Here is a 20,407-nt window from a genome sequence, read left to right as displayed (position 1 = left end):
GGATTCTGATGACTTCTGGTATCATTTCACTGTTAGGTATATGCGATCCATGCTAGCTTTGGGAAACCTGTTGGTACCTGTTTGATTCAGAGGGTAGGACAGAATATTAATCACAGCTTCTTATAATTTAACCACTCTGGATATATTGGGTTTCCTTGACCCTCAGGGCAGAATTACTTATTTATAGAAGATGGGCTGGATTTTCCATCTTCCAGTTCTGAGAAAAGAGGTAGGTTCTGAAAAGAGAGAGCCAAGCGTGTTCTTTAACAGACCGGTGTGTGTGGCTGCGACTTGAGGACGTATCTCTCAGCGTGAGCCCCTGAAGAAAGGCGTGCGTGCCGTGGGCAATATACTTGGGCTTCCTGTTGTCTCACTCATGAGGTTTTTCCATTTTCCTCTTAGGACGAGTGGCTTCTGGTGGACTTTTCTTTTGTAAAGTGGAGTGGTGTGAACATTACTGTCATGTCATGCTTTCCCCCTTCTGGCTCGCACATTTGTGGCAGATCAGCATGGCCTACGATGCAGCCACACAGCTTGCCTAAATGGTCACCTCGCAGAGGAGGAGGGACTCATGGGTTTGGACGTGAGAGACCATGGCTCGTGGTCTCTCGGTTTGGGTATTTGGACAAAATAGGGACTTTCTGTTTTATGAGAAACACAACCCTTACGAGCTGGGGCTTGGGAGTTAGGAAGACTCCGCAGCTCTGGTCTGTCATGAGGATGGTTTCCCATGACTTTGAATTCTTGAAAAATGGATTTTCCTAGGAAGAAGTGCACCTGCTGAGAAAGCTTGGATTGAAAAGGCTGTTTTTGTTGTTGTTTTGTACTTAGGTCAAGGATGCCCATCTACCAGGCAAGGGTGGGGAGCAAGGCCTTCACAGTGTTTAAAATCAGTCCTTTTCTGGGTGATAGGTTTTTAGTGGGGCCTAGTTTTCCAGAAGAGGCCAGTTTCATCCCTGTGTAGCAGTCTGTTCAGACCCCATGGTGGCCCCCACCTCCCCGTCTTGCCGGAGTCCATGGCCAATGCCATCTGTTGGGGGTGGGCAGAGTTGACACGGGGTTCATTCCAACTTTGCCATGTGTGAGAGTGGTACACACGGAAAGGCTCTGGAGAGAGGAGGTTCCGAACCTAGAAAGGTGATTCCCAGAGCACACGGGGCACATTGCCCATGACCTGCAGCGTTTCTGCCTGGTGCTCTTTCCAGATGATTCGATGACATGTGACACATTGCCAGTGTTTCCTGGGAAGTGGGTGAGAACTTTCGAACACGTGAACTTTTTCCAGTCAGAATTGCTCAGGGATTTTCAAACTTCCATTTTGGAAAGGGGGAATAGTTATTTCGGTGAGATTGTGGTCTAGTGGTTAGACCTTGTGACTGGGAGTCATGGCTGGAAAGCTCAGATTCTTTTCCAAACTTTTCCTCCCAAACTGGAGTTTGCTAGTGACAATTCAATTCAAAACGTTGCTTTTGGACCACCGAATAATCACGTTCGGCTGTCTGGATTTTAGGCCCAGCGAAGGAATGTATCCTGTCTGACACGAAATCAGGTCTTTACACATTCATTCCGTAAGCCACCGATTGCCAACTATGGCTCAGGGCCAAAGCTGTCCTGTCACCTCTTTTTGTATGGCCTGTGAGCTAAAAATGGTTTTTATTATTTTTAAACGGTTGAAAAAAGCCAAGAGAAGAAGAGTATTTCCTGACTCAGGACAGTCCTATGGAATCTATAGATCAGCATCTATAAATAAAGTTTTATTAGAACACGGCCGTGACGTGGTAGGTACATGTATCGCCCATGACTGCTTCTGTGTTACCACGGCCGAGCTGTTAGGACCAAGACGGTATGGGTTGCAGAGCTTAAGATACATACTCTGGGCCTTTTATGGAAAAAGTTTGCCAACCCTGTCCTGAACAAGTAAGGGGATGGACTCCCCTTGCCTGTCCATCCAGGAGATGGACTCACTGACAGGAAGTGCTGCCAAGCTGCGTTGGTATTTTATCAGCGATGTGGGGTTTCCAGGGAACTTTGTCATCAGCATTATCGTTGGCCTCTGAGTTGCCCTATTTGTTTAGAATATTAACTTTAGTACCGGGGCCCCAACAACCCCCAGCTAGATGCAGGTTCTTGGGGCAGCCTCTCCTTGTCCTCTTGGCTACTGAAGCTGGACCCACGAAGATGGGGGTGTCTTTGTTGGGAGCACGTTCCCTCAGGCCCACTTGTACCTGGATCCTGGAGGGGTCTTCTGATTTGGAAGACCCCTTCCCCTTTGCCTTTCCTTGTCCTTTTTTTTTTTTTTTAATTGGGGGAGGAGGAAGAGATGTTCGAGTTGCATACCTTTTTTTTTTTTTTTTTTTTTTTTTGCTGACAATTTAACAGGCTTTTAAAGTGCCTTGATTCTGTTCAGACTGTTGGTTTTGTATATATTTCGAGACTTTGTCCACAGGTCTGAAGCTTAACTTAAGCTCCCTGAGACATATCATAAAATATGATTTGGGGAAAAACCCTAATGGGCCACGAGCAGAACATTAGTATTAAACAAAGGATGAAACACTTAAGCCAGGATGGCCTTATATATTTATTATTATTTTTTTTGCAAAATGAGAGTTGAGCAGGACTCCATTTCAACAGTTTTCAATGCAGGAATTCCCACGGCCCCGTTTGATTGCAGTTTGCTGAAAAGTTTAATGTTTTTGTAGGCAATTCATAATTTCCACGTTGAGCAGCCTGAAAGGAAGGGAGCTAGAGCCCAGTGTTGTTTTTATAGTGGGATGGTGGGAACTTTTTTTTTTCTTCTTCCCCAAAAGGATATAAAACCGAAGTTGGACCAGGGGGAAAATGCAGCGTGGCGTTCCAGCCCTTTCGTAAATCCGAGATGCCTCCTCCTTCGGGTCTTCCTTTAGGACCCAACAGAATAGAATTTCCCGCTGCTTAGTGTCTCCAGGAAGGAAAAGATTTTCCTCTAGGCCATAATCGTACCTAATTTCCTTTTTCTTCCCTTTATTTATTTATTTTCCTTATTAATAAGGACCAATTGTAGAAGATGAAGGAACCTGGGAAACCCATCACTTTTGGAGGAGGTTAATAACTTCCTTTAAAAAATCCTGACATAATACTTATTTCCCCAGAAGGAACCTCGTCAGCCTGAATGCCAGTTTCCATGGGACGGGCACAGATTTGCGGGGGCCCAGCCATTCTGTGGGATCAAGTTGCACTGGGATGGAGAGGTTGAGGCTGTCACCGTGGAGTCCTTGCAAGCCAGCAGGATTGGGGCTGTCTTCCTCCACCATCTGGATTTGGTTAGCTCTCTCTGGGCAGTGGGGCCGAGTCTCATTTCCTCCAACCAGTAATGTTATATAGGCAGTGATCCTGGGCTGCCCTAACATAATTGAAAATTATGTGTATTGTAGGCTTGGAGCGCTGAAATGTAGGCTCATAAAAATAGTGGTGCAGGTAGCCTGCGGAGATTGGATATGGCACACAATGAAGCTTTTATGTAAAATAAGAATTATAAGACTCTGCGTTAATATTGCATTATGGGTATGACAGTTCTCTGGTGGGGTCCTCAGGGCAGGTCTGTCACCTTAAACAAAGCCTAAATTTCCGAATTCTGTGGAGCCGGCATTTGGATGCGATCGAATTCATTTTGCAGATGGACAAAGATGGAAACCTGTCTGTTAATCTAACCCTGCCCACTGAGGGTAGCATGAGGTGTAGGTGTGTGGCACTCAGCTTGGCATTTTTCCTCACAGGATTTTATGAGAGGAGAGATGAGTATTGGCAGGTGTTCATTTTGGTTGGCCTCAAGGAAGTGATGCTTTTGAGTGGTTCTGACCCATGAGGCTCATATATTTATGTGGCAGGTGAGAATGGGAAGCAGTCAGGGTGAGGTGGGGCGGAATATGTTCCCATGGCCCACTGGCTTGGGTTACTGGCTGAGGGAGACCATGGAAACATTTATTACAGTGGCTCTCAACTTGGGATGCTACTGCCCCCAAAGAAGATATTTGGAAATGGCTTGGTTATGAGGCTGACTGAGGCAGGGAGTGGGGTGCCTGCTGGTATGTACTGCCTGGGAGTCCAGAATCCTTAAGTGCTGGGGCAGCCTCCCCCTCCTCCCCATCCCAGATAGGACAACCCCTTCAGTTGACTGATGAAAAACTAGAGGTCCATAGAAGCAAAGGGATTTGATGCAAGGTCTTGTGGTGAGTCACCAGAACTAGTAACCAGGTTCCCTCACACAAGAGCCTACCGGGTAACAGCTCTGAGGTTGTAGAAGTGCTCTCATCTTGTACAGATCTAGGTTGGGAGAATGGCTGTGCGCTTTGGCAGGTCGCTCGTGGGCCATGGTCTTCTAGTTTTAGGCGTAACTGTGTTTGGTTTGAAGTCGCTGGACAGTTGTATCTTTAAGGAGCCTATAGAAAGCTCCTGTGCGGTTTTTGCCCTTCTGTTTCACACGGGATCTGAGCCAACTCTTCCTTCTTTCCGGACAGCCCTTGGCTGTCCTTTTTTTTTTCTGTTGAAATCTTTCTGACTTGATAAGACCTACTCTGTGCAGCCTTGCCCAGTCTCTTTCCTTAGAAATCCTGTCTTCCTTCTTGGCATTCCCTAGGCATCATTCCCTTAGTCTCTGCCATTTCCACTACATTCTATCCAGACTTAATCTGAGTGTGAGTTGGTTCCCTCACATGGGCATAAGCTCCCTGAGGGCAGACATCTTCCTATCTCCTTAATCCTTCACAAGAAAGCTATGTACAAAGAGTTTAATTATTATTCATTGAGTAAAATTTCCTGTACAATTTATATGAAAACTAGCCATTTATTTCATTCTGGGTTCTCTGAAAAGATAAGATGGCCTCTTATATTCCCTCCAAGCATTAACTGGTGCATTAAACAGTTGGCCTTCAGAGATACAAAGGCTGGCGATGACCTTATTAAAGTCTTAGTGTTGTGTCTTCAGTTTTGTTCACTTGTCTGAAGGTTTCCTGAGTATAACTGGTGTGATGTCAGCTGTGAAAGTCAAATGCCTTGGAGTTGCTTATATGTGTGCTAAGCATCTCTGTGACTGGGCGAGCTAACTTTCCTCACTTTTCCTTGTTTGTACAGTGGGGAGTTGGGTCAGTTGATTGTTCAAGTCCTTCTGAAAGCTGATGTATCACTTGTGACAGATGTGACTTCCTTTCCTTTGTGCCATGTATTTCCCACCTCAAAGAAGAGTAGAGATAGATGTCATTGGCTTATACCTTTAACTTAATTTCTCTGGTAAACTTGTACATATTTAAGAATTTCTCGGGCCTTTTGAGATGAGCATATAAATTGCACCGTGCCCCGTTTGTACATCTCTTCCTGAGAAGTACTTTTTTTCAAAGATTTATTCATTTATTTGAGAGCGACCGTGAGCGAGCAGGGGGAGGGGCAGGGGGAGGGAGAGAATCCCAAGCAGGCTCCCCGCTGAGTGTGGAGCCCGACGTGGAGCTTGATCTCAAGACCCCGAGATCATGACCTGAGCTGAGACCAAGAGTTGGACACTTAATGGACTAAGCCACACAGGTGCCCTGAGAAATATTTTTGTTTTAAAAGCTTTTGGGTTGGATGAGGAGTTCCGTCCTCATCTACTCGAGTAGATTCTACTAAAGGACAGTTGCAGGTATATATACACTCAACTTTAAAGTGAAGGATGATAGCATTTCAGAAATGAAGTCACTGAAAGCAGATCTGGAATTGATGGTCTCCTAGACACCTCTGACTTGAGACTCCTGTTTTCTTTATTCCTTTGGAGGGCCTGTGCTCTCTCCCTTCTCTTCTCTCCCGCATCTCTGTTGTTTCCCTCTGAATGAGGCAGGATTAATGAAATCATGTCATCCGAGGCAGCCTGACTGTTGAACGCAGAGACCAAACTGTAGTTGCTAATAGCGTTGATGTTCTATAAACGTACCTTTGAATGTGAGCGCTAAGGAAGGACCTGTTGGTATGGTATGATTTTTCTGTTGATGTTGTTGTTATTTGCATGCTTTTAAATTTGTTCAGTGTTGTTATTTGCATGTCCTTATTCCTTTTAGTTTCTCATCTGTGTATCAGGGACCCCAGGACTTACGTCTTGGGATAGTGGTTTTGCATTTCTTTTCTAAATTCATTTGCCACGTTTTGTTTCCTCCCTCCAGTATCTCCAAATGAAATGGCCACTGCTTGATGTCCAGGCGGGGACCCTCCAGAGCAGACAAGCCCTCAAGGATGCCCGCTCTCCGTCGCCGGCACACATTGTCGTAAGTGACCTTACAAAGGCAGTTGCTTCCTTTACCGGGGGGAGATGAAAAAGATACTCTTTTGTTGGTAACAGGCCTTGTTTACCCGTTTTTTTCTCTTTAAAAATGCGTATTTTTGGAATAGTCTTGGATATGGTTTATATCTAGAAGATATCTGTTTTCTGCTATTGGACCTTAGTGATTGTTACTCACCTGGAAAATTTCCAGATCTTCCCACCACCCCTTCCTCCTGGTGTTGGGTTAGTCCAGCCTTGTGGTCTCCAGTTAATGGGGCACTATCACACATGGTTTGGGGGAGACTGGAAATGGTGCCAAAGCAGTTTAAAAAACACAACCCCCAGGTCCTTTTCTGAAAAACTCATTTAGCAGAGGTGAGTTGCAGAACAGGGAATTAGAAAATTCAAAAGGGAAGCGCTGGATTTGAGGACCCCCCCCCCCCCCATTTATCTTAATTGTTGGAAAGTAATATCCTACGTTAACATCAGCAAACGTTTATCTGGGCTGAGTGACTGCAAATGGAGAGTAGAAATGAATTTGGAAAGGCTTAAGTTAAACTTAATCTGTCCATCCGTGGCTTCAAGAGCCTGTGGGTTTAACATAGGAAACACTTGTTTTTAGTAGTGAGAGACTACAACGTAAAGTGTGTGTCTACATATATTTTTAATGTACTTTTGGATTTTGTAGGCTCTGAAAGTGGAATTTATAAATTAACCTCTTGAGAAGATGGCCCAGCCTTATTAGAATATTCTCCTCTGTATGTTTATATCATGAGCTGGACTTCATACTTTTAAAATAATTAATGGAAGACACATTTTTATAATGAATCTATGACAGGTAGAATTATGCAAAACATGAAATAATTCATGTATTTTTTATTCAAGTACCACAAAATGTTACCCATTAATGTATTTTGCCTCTATGTTACTTGTAATTTCTAAAAATGGCAAAATGACAAAATGATTTTCTTAAGTAGAAAAATTTTAAGACGCATTGTGTCAAATTTCAGGCTAACTGCCTCCTTACTTTGTAGCTTGCTGTAATTGAGTATATATTATTTAATGAATTATGCCTCTGTTATATGAATATTAAATATATATGTATGTGTATGTATATATTACAAAGTGATTTATTTCCGTTAAACCACGTCTCTTGAGTCATCGTGTGTAAAAATGTTCTACAAATTCTTATGTTATAAATGAGGCACATAGCAAGGCTGACATTTTTCCAGAAGCTTCCTCCAAGCCCGCAGTAACATGGGTGCTCATGATTACACATGCTCCTCTAATGTCAAGATTTCAGGGCTGGAAGTGATCTTAGATCATCTCGGCCCAGCCTGCTCTCAGAAAAGGAAACAGGCCCAGAGATGCCCTAAGTGAATTGCCCAATGTCACACGCTGAGTTAGTGGCCAGAGCGAGGACGGGACCCAGTTCTCGGCTCCTCTTCCGGGGCCTCGTGGCATGTTCTTTCCTAAGGGAGTAACTTTTGTGTGGCTGGTTCTGTTCTGCGAACTATAAATTGGGTCATCATCAGGGACAGTGTCATAGGTGGTAAGACGTTGTTGGTTCGGGGTTCCGATTGCAGGTTTCTCTGAGAAAAGTGAATGCCATATAAAAACCATTTTAACAGTATACAAAGATTTTTAAAAAGTGCAAGAGTTACAGTGTCCTAGAGGGTAAAATGAGGAAGCATGTCCTTTTCACTTTTTTCACTTTTCCTGCCTCCCTGTATTTCCCATTGTGTGTCTAGGCTTTGAAATTTATTTCTCTGCTTCTGGAAATGCTTGGCAGGGCTGCCGCTTTTTTTTTTTTAAAGCTACAGAGAAAGGATGTTATCTTTAAAATCTCTTGGAGGCTTTTTTTCTCTTTGAGTGGAGAGAAGGTGCCATTCTTAGAAGTGGTTCAGAGTGGACACAGCCCCTTGTGGGTGTGGATGGAGGTTGCGGGCCCGCTCTGGTGACCATCGCCCAAGGGTGAGAGTGGGGCTTATCCATTTCCAGAGAGCTCCATGATGCTGCCTCCCCACGTAGCCCACAGGACCAGTTGCCCCAGGGTAGACCCTAAGTATACTTATTTTCATGTTTGGAAATGAACAATCTGAGGAGATGGAAAGACATTTTATCCAGAGCCAGTGTGGATTTTAGGAAAGGGGAGCGCAAGGGGACTTGGGTTCCTTTATCCTCTGCTGTCTCAGGAGGCGTGTTTTCCACAGCCACCACTTGGAGCACACTTCAGATGGAGACCCTTGTCCCAGGGAGCCGCGGCCGGCAGCTACAGCTTTCGCGCTTCCTGCTGTGCTCCTGGGGACCCGGGGAATGGCCACTGTGTAGAGGTTCTAGGCTGTGGAGGAGGGTGGGCTCTGGGAGCGGACAGAGGAGAAAAGGCCACAGCTGGGCTACAAGGAAACCAGATTTGTGAAATACTTAATGCTGTGGCAACTGAATGATGTCTTTGGTTATCCAGATTACCCCGTAATCGTGCATTTCTGCAGTCTTCACGTGACACTAAGGGGTGAGGAGAGGGTGCTAGCGTGGGTGGGCTTGGTAGAGGGACATGGGCAGGTCGCGTAGAAGAAAGGCTGTGGTTGTTGACCTCTGCATCCATCCAGGGTCTCATACAGTTTTGGGAATAGAGGAGTCCTACCTTGGGACCATGAATGGATGATCCCCTCTTCACTGGACATAGGGCAATGTATCAACTAAAATCAGTTTGGCGGGCACGGGGTGTCTGTATTTATAAACAGCACATTCGGTGATGGCTGATGTATCCCTGGGGTCTGTGTATAACTCAGCATTGGCCCAGAGAGTCTGGGTTTGTTCAGCTCTGCCAGCGGATGGCTTACTCTCCTCCATACCCTGGACTCTTCCTCTCATTTTGTTTTTCATTCTCTTAAAATGTTGTCACATCACATTGTTTCATCAGACATGTTTCAAAATAATTGTCTAAGGATTGCTTCCTAATTTCTCCGAAATTTGGGTTTATTGTAATTTCTGGGCCAAGTTATTTCATAATTATTTCTCATGTTTTCTTTTGAAACTAGAGAAGTGTTCAGCGTTTGTTAGTAATCATTAGAGACTATCCCTATCACCGGTTGCTAAGAAAATAACTTTCTCTAGTACCCATTTGGGGCAGAATTTTCACATGGGAATTTAAACTAACGCTTTTTGTCAGAATATTTTGATCTAGGTTTTTTTGTCATGTGGTACATGGTTTACCACAGTATAAAAAAGTGGATGTGTAGAATAAATATTCTTAACAAGTAGAGTTCAATTGATCAAATAATACTTAAATTAAGAAGCAAGCCCCACACATTCTAGTTACCGTAACTGATACTGCGTCTTGTTTATTATAATCCGGCGGTTCCTCGTCTGTGTTCAGGAGAGAGGGGAAATTATTCCCCAAGATGCTGTCTTGATTTTTTTTTTTTTTTTGGCCAGCCAAAAAATAGGAATTTACACAACAGATCTATCTCTCCCTCCCTCTCCTTTGCTTTCTCTGTCCCCCTTCTTCCCTCCCCACACCCCCAAGAAATCCAGGTTCCAGGACCCTCTCCTTTTGCTGGCCTCCCCAGGCCCATTTTCTGATTCACAGTTATAGCTCCTATTTCATTCTCTGTGGTGTTTTAAATTTACACTTTTAATTCTTTGCTCCCCCTCCCCCCCAAGCGAGGGCCAAGCAGCCAAGTTGTGCTAAGTGGTGGTACTTGAGTCTTGGCCCATTTGCCTCCAGCGGTCCATTAGCTGTGGGGTTAGGAGCCCCCCCCCCCAGTCTTTGCTATACAAGGACTTTCATTTAATTTCCTTTGTACCCAGCAACAAAAGATTCTGTACCAAAAATGGTGGTATTTTGGTATAGTTTGTATCTTACAAGATGGCAAAAGTCTTCAAAAGTTCCTACCATTTTATCTTGGGGGCTTCCTTTTGAAGTCGATGTGGAATTTTACCTTGGGGTGAATTTCTAGTCATTCCCAGTCTTGTGTGTTTTGTTGTGTAATGAGCACTGAGGTATGGGATAAGAAAGCAGTCTGTATCCCGAGGAGCAAAGCCTGCCAGACTGTGGTGGTGTACTTTTTTTTGTTGTTGTTATTGCTTAAATGCTGAAAGAGGGCAGAAAACTTATGAAATACAGCGTGATGGGAGAGCTTCAAGCAGGGTCTCTGCTGGCCTGCGTTGAGCATTTTCAAGTAAGTTCAGAGGGCATGGCGAAACTTTTGCTTTTTGTAATTGAAGAGTTTGGGGGAAAGGGGTACCTATTCATAGTTAATAAGAAAAACTACTTTGAGAACATCCAGTTGGTTATCAAACACATGTGAGTGTTTCGATGGATTATTTGGCTTGGGCTCTCTTCTCTGCCGGGTGCTTGTTGATAGTTGCTGTGTGCTGGAAGGTTCTTCTGTGCTAGATGTTGAGGCCCAGCAAAACCGCTGCAGCCCCCACCTGTGCCAGGTACCAGGGGGAGTAGAGGTCCTGTGACAGTGTGACAGGGACATGGGATTTCCACCAAGAAGTTGGTAAGGATTACAGGCTGGGACAACCCCCTGAGGAACTGGCATGTAAAATGAGATGTCAAGGATTCGTTAGAGTTAGCCAGATAAAGGAATGAGAGAAAGAAGGGGTGGGAGATGGGAGAACATTCCAGGCAGAAGGAAAACCATGTATGCTGTTCCTAAAAGGAAAAAGACGTTGGCTGTGGGAGAAGTGGAAAGCCAGCTCCAAAGGCTTGTAGGTCTTGAGGGATGAGGAAGAGCGGCCTGGGGGAGGATAGGGTGAGAATTTGGTGTTTGATTCTCACCACGGGGGGAAGTCCCATGAGCGGTTTGGCTCCTGTTAAACTGCTGGCTGTGGGGATAATGGAGAGGTGGACAGATTTGGAGGGAACATCAGCAGAATTTACCGATGGGTCACACGTTGGTATTGAGGGAGAAAGAAGAGTCAAAGGTAGGGGGGTGGGCATGCCGCTCACTGAATGGAACAAGTTTGGGGTGGGAGAGTTGTATTTTTATTATTTTTTTTTCATTTTTATTTTTTTAGTCCCAGCTTTATTAAGATGTAACTGACCTATAACATTGTAGGAGTTTAAGGTGTACAGTGTGTTAGTTTGAGACACTTCTCTATTGGAACATGATTATCGTCCTAGGTTTAGCTAATATCCCGTCACATAATTACCATTTCTTTTTGCCGTGAGAACATGTGAGATCAATTCTCGAGCTAACACAAGTATATAAGGGATAGTTCCCATGCTGTACCTTAGATCCCCAGAACGTGTCCACTTTGTAACTGGAAGTTCGTACTCTCTGACCAACATCTCCCCATGTCCACCACCTCCCAGCCTCCGGTAACCACCTCTTTACTCTGTTTCTGTAAGTTCAGCTTTTTTTTAGATTCCACGTACAAGTGATAGCATCAGGTATTTGTCTTTGATTTATTTCACGTAATGTAATACCTTCAGGGTCCATCCATATTGTCACAAATGGCAGATGTCCTTCTTTCTTATGGCCCAATAATATTCCATTGTATAAATATGCCACTTTAAAAAATCCATTTATCTGTTGATGGACACCTAGGTTGTTTGAGTGTCTTGGCTGTTGTGAATAATGCTGTGACGAATATGGGAGTGTCAATATTTCTTTGAGGTCCTGCTTTCATTTCCTTTGGGTATCCACCCAGGAGTAGAATTGCTGGATCAAAGGGTAGTTCCGTTTTAATTTTTTGAGGCATCTCAGTACTGTGTTCTGTGGTAGCTGTACCAAATTCCATCCCCACCAACAGTGCACAGGGTCGCCTTCTTTCCACATCTTCACCAGCACTTGTTATCTCTTGTCTTTTGATGATAGCCTTTCTGACAGGTGTAAGGTGGTATCTCCTTATGCTTTTCCCTGATGATTAGTGATGTTGAACAGCTTTTCATGTACTTGTTGGTATATTTCATTTACTGTCTTTGGAAAAATGTCTTCAGTTCAAGAGTTGCCTTTTTAGAGAGATTGAGATCCTAGGTTTCATGACCACCACAGCAGTATGAAATGGGAACAATCTGAACTTTTAATTAGTCCCTTAAAAGTAATGTCGACGGTCTGTTAAATTTAAATTTATTTAGAATATATTTTGGGTAGGGTAGAGAATTCTCCCTTTTCTTCTCCCAAATTTAGATTAGTAGCTTTTATTGGTCTTTCTCTTGGCCTTGCATTTACCCTTGATCAATCATGGATTCATTCCTGGATTCCCCCAAATATTTAGTGGTTGCTTACTGTGTGGGAAAGAGTGTTCTAGACCCTTGGAGAGAGTGGAGTCGCTGACAAAGGATTATAATAATAGCAAATCAGCCAGTAACACTTCCTACGTGCCAAGCATTGTTCTAGGTGCTTTACTGATGTTCTGTGACCCCTATTTCACAGAGGAGGAAGTAGGCACAGGGTGATTAAGTGTTTGCCCAGTTGTGGGAGTCAGGATGTGAGACAGGGCAGCCAGAGCCTGCCATCCTCTCAGCCCCTGACCACAATGATACAGGGGGAAAATGAACAAACAGGCACAGTGTGGTGTGCCCAGCGCTGCTGGGGGGTGGGGGACACGAAGAGCCGGACGGGGCGGACATGGCTCAAGGAGAATCCGCTGGTGCCACTGGACAGTGGGACGTGAGGTTGGCCAGGATTTGGTTTCTGGTTGTCCTTGAAGTGGGTACTGCAAAGGTAGGTGCTGGCACATTGTGGGCAGGGGGGGCGTGCTGCCCCGGGGCAGGTGAACTGAGTGATGAGAGGGTATGAACATGTGCTGGTTTCCTAAGAGCTTTTCCCTGTGCACCATCTCCACTCCCTCCGTTGCGTATATACTTTCACCTTGGTTTGTCTTTTTCCCCATTTATCTATGACTCAGCCAGACTTTCTAGAATACTTGGCATGTGTTTCCTAGCAGCGGCTGAGTCAGAGCTTTCCCATTTCACAGACGGAACTACGGTAAGGGTGTATATTTTGTCTGAGATCTGAAGCGAGCCCGTGAGCACTGCAAAAATACAGTTGGTTTTGTGAGGAGAGCTGTGACTGTTTAATGCTGAGGAGCAGGCCACCAGGTTATCTTTTTTCGGGGAAGAAGTGGTGGATGGGATCAGTCCTGCTCCGAGGAGAGAGTGGAGTCATTCAGCCAAAACGGTCTCTAGTTAAAAGTCCAAGCTTCCTTCTCATTCCAGAAAATGCTCTATAATGAGGAATTCCGAAGTTCCTGAGGTTTGAGTTGATGGCGTGGCCGCTGAGTACCGTGGCGATGGAAAATATTCTACCAAGAAGGATCGTGTGAGCTCGGTACTATCCCCTTCAGATTAGAATCACAGAAAGTTTCACAACCTGCCATCACATGTCCTGTCACCCACTGCTGTCCCTTCTGTTGTGGATCACTGTCCAGAAGTGGTCTGTTGGCCACAGTGTTCCTGAACACAGAGATGGGGAGTCCGTCTCCTCATACAGACCATTTCCTTTGGGGTCACCATGGGCTCTTAGAGTTCTGACTTTCTGTTGTGCCGAAGGCTCTCTCCTTGAAATGCCCACTCTCGGAGGTGTGTTTCAACATCCTGTTCCGCTCATGCTTCCGCTTACGGATCTTGGAAATTTGAAGGTGGCTGTTGTACGTTCTTCCTTCATCACCAAGTCTTCTGTTCAAGATTATCCGCCATTGTAATGCTTATCTTCAGCGACTGATTCCCAACTGTTTAAGGTTGGGAATTACAACCTTTCCTTTAAAAAAAAACCCAACACCTTACCCCTAAAGCCAGTGAAATTAATGCTTAGACATGGCTTTCCTCATTCATAAAATTTGTGTTCATTATAGACAGTTTGGAAACTGGCCCATAATCTGGCCACTCAGAGATTACATTATGAACAGTTTGGCATATTTGGTGTATTGGCTCCTGAGACTTTTTCCTGAGTGCATTAATATTTATATTTAACATTCTTGAGCTTATAGTAGTGCTCAATATTTGCTGCCTTCTATTTAAAAGGAAATTGCTGTAATAAATAAGCACTTCCCATGTCATTAAAATTCTTAAGGATTTTAAATGATCACAGAGCAGCCCATAATATGCTCATACACCCATTTGCTTAATCAGTGCCACATTGTTGGGCCTTTAGAGTATCCTGTGCCTTTTGTTTCTACTATTCTAAATAATCCTGTGATGAACATCTTTGCCCATAAATCTCTGTGCCATCCTCCCCCCGCCCCGTTCCTTTGTTATTTCTTAGGACAGATTCTTAGGAAGACAGGTAAAAGAGAACAAAATCTTTAAAAATTTCTTGTTACCTAGCCGCAAATATTTTCCTGAAAGGTCTCAATTTTTACAGTTATCAGCGTGTAAGAATTAGATTCACCATGATCAGAGTGATTTTAATGTCTCTGGGGAATTTAACAAAAGGAAGGTTTCAGGCTTTCCTGAAAGAATATTACCTGTATTCCGCTGAGCTCCAGAATAGAGACCCACCCAACCCATCCACCTTGGCTTTCCCAGGACCTTTCACCTTCAAAACAGACCAAAATAAATAAATAAATAAAAAATAAAAAGGATTGTTTCCTAAATGGTTGGAAGTTTTAAAGCCAGCTGACATTATCATGGTTTTATAGAATTATGTATATTCATTTTTGATAGTTCACACTGTAACCTTTTATATTTTATTTTATTTTATTTTACTTTTTCAATTAATAATCCAAATAACAAGTGGAGACCCATCCATGTCTGTATAATTCTACCTCATTCTTTTTTAAACTGCTGCCTGGTATTCTGTATTACATGTATATCACTGGTTCATCAGTTTGCCAATTGATGAGCAATTACATTTTCAGTTTTTAAGTACTCTTTTTTTTTTTTTAAGATTTTATTTATGCATTTGAGAGAGAGAGAGAGAGCACAAGCAGGGGGAGAGGCAGAGGGAGAGAGAGAAGCAGACTCCTAGCTAAGCAGGGAGCCCAACCTGGGGCTCGATCCCAGGACCTGGAGATCATGACCTGAGCCGAAGGCAGATGCTTAACCATCTGAGCCACCCAGGAGCCCCCTACACTGTAACCTTTTCGATGCTCCTTATTCATCCCCTGAATCTACGCAGCACATTTAGGGCTATTTTAGAGGTCTTGGAGTATACTTTTATAACCTCAAATAACTGTACAGTTGTTTTTCTTTTGTTGTTGTTGTTTTTTAAGTTTTAGTATCTCTTTTTCTTTAATGGCATATTATCGGGCAGATAGTTACAAAGTATTTGATGCTGTGTGTGAGCTTGGTGAGGAATAGGACTCAGGGGCCACCTGGCTGGCTCAGTCAATACAGCATGGGACTCTTGATCTCGGGGTTGTGAGTTTGAGCCCCACGTTGGGTGTAGAGATTACTTAAAAATAGAATCTTTAAAAACGAAACAAAAAAAGGGACTACGCTTCTGGATTATGTCTCTGGAAAAACATACCTACTTGTCAAAGATGTTATTTATTGCTGTGTTTAAGATCACAATGAGTGCGAGTCTGGCATCCTCCGATCATCCTTGACCATTTCTCAATGCTGTGTCTTGTGCTTGGAGGAAAAGTCTTTGGCAGCTCTGGGCTAGCATTTCCTGACATTCGTCTCACCGAGTGTTAATAAGGTTACTGGAAAAAGGGTTCCCTCCTAAAATAGGTTTAGGGAAGCACTGGTTATGCACAGTCAGTGAGTTTCTTTAGGGCAGGATCTTGAGTCCTCTGGATGCTTGGACACTCAGGGGGTAGTTCCTAACGCTTGCCCGACCCCAGAATGCCTCTCGGCATCTTTAGGGACAGGACTGGAGCAGACCCTGGAAGGTTGTTTTAGTTTCAGCACCTGCTGTGTTTACCAAGCGTGGGAGCCTGTTTTAAATCAACATGGATCTACTTAGAGTTCAACTCATGGTTTTAGCCTGTGTTTATCTTTCCAGTAAATAAAACAAAAGTATTCACTTGGCACCCATCCTGTCCTGCTTGTCACTTCTTGCCTCGCTGACTAGCTCTATGGACGGGGCTTGGGCTTCCAACCAGATTGTAAGTTTCTTGAAGCCAAGGAGGCCCACGGTTTCTTTTTTTCCACGTGTTTTTCCCCCGTCCTACTGTGGTGCTTCGTTAATTAAGCAGAAAACCAATTTCTGGTGAGGGCCATGAGCTGACTCTGTCCGGAATGAGTGCGATTTCGTCGTTACCTTAGACTGCTCGGAGTCATCCTCGTTAGCACGAGAGCTTGTCCACGTGTATATGCTTTCTACCTGATGCAGGAGCGTGTTCTGGAGAAGCATAATTTTGGGTTATGACATTGTGCCTGGTTTGCCAGTAACCTGATAATCCACCCTTATACATTCCAGCTTGCAACAGAGCGTGTCAAATCGCCACAGTGCTGTTTAAACATGTGGACCATGGTTAACACAGAAGCTCCAGAAGGTTGGGCTCGTAGGGTTTCTCTCTCTCTCCAGTCTTGATTTAAATGAGCTGTTCCATAGGAATCTTGACATGGCGTGCCTGAACTTTTTAAGAAAGTGTCCAATTGGGAAATCCAGGGCTTGATTATTTATTATAGGAAATGGGTATTTTCAGCAATGGTGTTGTAGGGTACACGGGTGATTTTGTGATTGGCTTGTTAGTGGCTTGCAGGTCTGATGTCCATCCCCTTTAATAAATTAATATCGAGGGAGAAAACACCTGGATTTCAGAATTGGCCCTTGAAAGATACTGGGAACTGAGGAGGGGGGATCCTAGAGAGATCAGGCTGGGAAAGTTTATTGTTAGGTTCGTTTTGGATAGAAGGATGTGGAAGTCCAGTGAGCTAGCTGAGTTGTCCAGGATTCCATGGGCAGGAATGGCCATATTCAGACACTTAACCCAGGTCCTTGCTCCAGCCCCACGCTGTCCCCTGAGTGCCAGATTCAAACTCCATTTGGATGCCAAGTAGACATAGGAAAATTAGCACGTCCAGAATCTAACTCTTTATTTCCACCCCCTCCCCACCATCAAACCTGTTGCTGTCTGTGTTCAGCATCGCAGTAAAAATGAACAACACACACCAATTGCATAGGCCCCAAACCTTGGAGTTTGTCATTGACTCCTCTTTTGCTTTCACACCCCACGTTTGACCCCTTGGTCTATCCTGTGGGCTTATAATCCATCGGCATATTGTGTCAGCTTTGCCCTCAAAATATTAAGGAATCTGAGCCCTTTTCAGCACCTCCACCGTTACCAACCACGATGACCATCGTGGCTCCTTTGGACGTCTGGAGCGTCCACCCTGGCCTCCCCCCTATTTCTGCCTGTGTGACTTCTCCTCTTCTGGCCTTGGGCCCTGTGCTTCATTGCCATACCTGAGGTGACCTTTTAAATCCTTGGACAGATCATATTGTGTACCTTTAATGAGAATCTGGAGGATACGTTTTGTCTTTTGAGAGACCCAGAGCAGCTGTGAGCGGGCCCTTGGCCCTGTCACCCGATTGAAAGGTGGGACTTTGGGATTCAAGGGCTCAGAATGGAGAGTATGTGAAGCAGCTGGGCCCAGGCACTGGGCACGCTCGGAGTATTGTGTTGGCTGGAGGAGAGAGGGCCAGGGGGCAGTAGGAGGGCGCATGGTCTGAGTGAGGCCCCCTTCAGCAATCCTATGCTAGTACAGCAGGATGTAGCAGATGTCTGGGTCTCTCCTCCTGCACCCCCACCCCCAAGCAGGACCCAGATGCTTCCCGACTATACTGCATCTGTGCCCTGCCCTTCTCCAAAAGCGTGCAGTCTGTCCAGCTGTATCTTGTCTGCATTTAGAAGCTTGTGAAGAACTCTGGGTGGTGTGATGCAATCTATTCCAGCCAGAGCCTGCCTAGTGGGTGGATCCAGGCCGTGATTAAGTGCATCACTGAGGCTTGTTTAATAGGCTTGGATGAGATGGGGTCACCATGTATCCAAGTGCAGTGGGGCAAAAGTATCTTGTTCTCCCTGCTCCAAGGGTGTGAGTTGCCTGTTACCTGTTTGTCCACCAGGACATGGTCTGTGTAGCTCAGGTGCTGGGATGAAGAAAGTAGCAAATGTTTAGGAAGGCTAGAGAAGGGAGGAAGGCAGGCTGCATCACAGGCCTTGGGACTAGACCATTTCATGGCCCCCAGAGACCTCGTAGGGTCGGGGGTGGGGGGTTGCCCATTATCAAGACTTGTCTTTGCCACACCTCCTAAAGTTAGGCCTGCCTTAGGGACACATGTAAGATTCTAAGAGATGTGTTTTCCCAGCCCTTTCAGAGTCAAAGAAGCCAGCCTTGACGGGTGGAGATAGAATATACAAATCTAAAAAAAGTATCACAGTAACAGAATGGGGACCATAGCTTGGTAGAAGGGCTCCTGGGAGAACCTTCGGGATGATTCAGTTGAAACTCAGGAAAAAATATTTTTTTGGACAGAGGTAGCAGCCCCCTTTAACCAAAGCCTATTAACGAAGGAATGTCTCACACCCCGAATTGCAATGATCAAGGCAAGGCATTGTCAAAGATCAAATGTGTAAGTTTGACTGGTAGAAACCATTTCCATTTTTAGAATCTAGCCAAGCATCTCTCTTCCATTCTTCCTCAAGCCCCTTCCCATTCCCACTTTTATGAAGCACTTGATCGATATACTCTTTGTTATCCTTTCTTAAATGATCCGGTTGTTTGCAGGTATTAAGAATAATGCCTATGCGCCAACATTTTCCAGTAAAAGAAACCAAATGTTAAAACACGGAGTAGAGTTCTGAACATGGCACCTGTCTCTGCACCATTGTTTGCTGCTAACAGCATTCTCCCTCATCCCCTCAACTGTAGGGAATAACTTTCCCTCCTCTCTTGATCCACATAGACCTGTGATGGGGCAAAGGGGAAGATACGTTATTTAAGCAAAGATACTTCGGCTTCTTCACTAGGCAGAGGGGGTATACATCTCTGGCCCTTCGCAGCTGCCTTCACATGCACTCACACACGCATGCTCACGTGTATACATGAGCACACACACTGGCACACACGCGTTCACACACACACCCCGAATGGAGGGTGCTCATTTGCAGAAGATTAAGATGGTGTGGAAGGAGTGTCGAGATGATACCATTTAATTCTATGTAGCCAGCTCCAATCTGGGATTATCCAGTTTGGAAGCCAATTAGTTTGAGATGTTTTCTGTCACTTACCATCCAAGGAATTCTAACTAAAACAGTTTTCAAAGCCTCGGGCTTATAATAAAAACATTGTTTTTCTTTTGAGTTTTTAATTCTTCTGAATTAGAAGTGCTGGAGCGTGAACTGATTCTTCTGCTACTGTGTAAATAAGAACCTATGTGAATGGGACCCACTTGCCTTCTTCGGGAATGGGTTGATTTGTACTAATTTTGAGAGTTGCTTCAAGAGGGAGACATAGTTTCCACGATTTTCTCCCACAAACAATTTCTAGAGAGAGAGGCTTGTGTGAAAAAAAAAAAAAAAAGGCAGTTTCCATGGTTTGCTCCTGTGGTCACAGGGGAATTTTGAAAATGAACTTAAGGTATTTTCATAAAATTCCTGTTTTCATATTTTTAGTTTCTCAGAGTTTTCTGACTCCTACTTAATATACTCTGCCGAAAGCTTTCTTATTTCTTCTGTTCCTGGGGACAATTAAGGAATAACCAGTTAATTAATAGTATTAAGCACTGCTCTTTTTGTTGAAAAATGTGATAATAACCCATATAAATAAGGAGGTGCTGCTCGTAACCTCAGTGATCTTCTCTACTTATTAACACTTACTTATATTATCTTGGAAGCCTTACTTTCTTATCATGGATAATTGGTGGCAAGCTGAGCATACAGGTGTTTATTTCTGTGTGATTTATTGATTATTACAACTTTACTCTTTGGCGAAGGGTCTACCCATTTTCCTTAAAATACCTGTAAGCTGTGAAAAGATGTGTAACTCCAAAAGTCTTAAACTACTGTTCCAAAGACTCTGAGCAGAGTGCAGTGTTTGTACCCAGACAGGAGTCTCGGTGGGGTCTGCTTGGAACATTGCGTGGAGAGAGATTCTGAGGCCTTCTATGTCAGGGCTCCAGGAAAAAGAATGCATTGACAGATTAATATCTGTCAAGGGTGAAGAAGGATAGAGCAAGGGACAATAGCGGTGTCACAGCTGTCATTTCCGCTTGTTTGTCAACTTTTTTGGGGGGAAAT

The 20,407-nt window shown here is 44.3% G+C and overlaps 1 protein-coding gene across 32 annotated transcripts in view; it reads left to right on the top strand.

The window, feature by feature from the left end:
- Positions 1-20,407, top strand: part of TCF7L2 (transcription factor 7 like 2) — a 193,790-nt gene that overhangs the window by 68,601 nt on the left and 104,782 nt on the right. For all 32 annotated transcript variants that reach the window (XM_045803137.2, XM_045803136.2, XM_045803139.2 and 29 more), the window contains one exon: positions 6,162-6,263. In XM_045803137.2, the coding sequence (XP_045659093.1) occupies positions 6,162-6,263 (102 nt within the window). The remainder of the gene's footprint in view (positions 1-6,161; positions 6,264-20,407) is intronic.

The sequence above is a fragment of the Ursus americanus genome, chromosome 6, assembly GCF_024610735.1.
Source record: "Ursus americanus isolate L20-20 chromosome 6, mUrsAme1.1.p, whole genome shotgun sequence".
Taxonomy (NCBI): Eukaryota; Metazoa; Chordata; class Mammalia; order Carnivora; family Ursidae; genus Ursus; species Ursus americanus.
The sequence above is the reverse complement of the archived record's forward strand: the minus strand, read 5'-3'. Positions and strand labels throughout refer to the sequence as shown.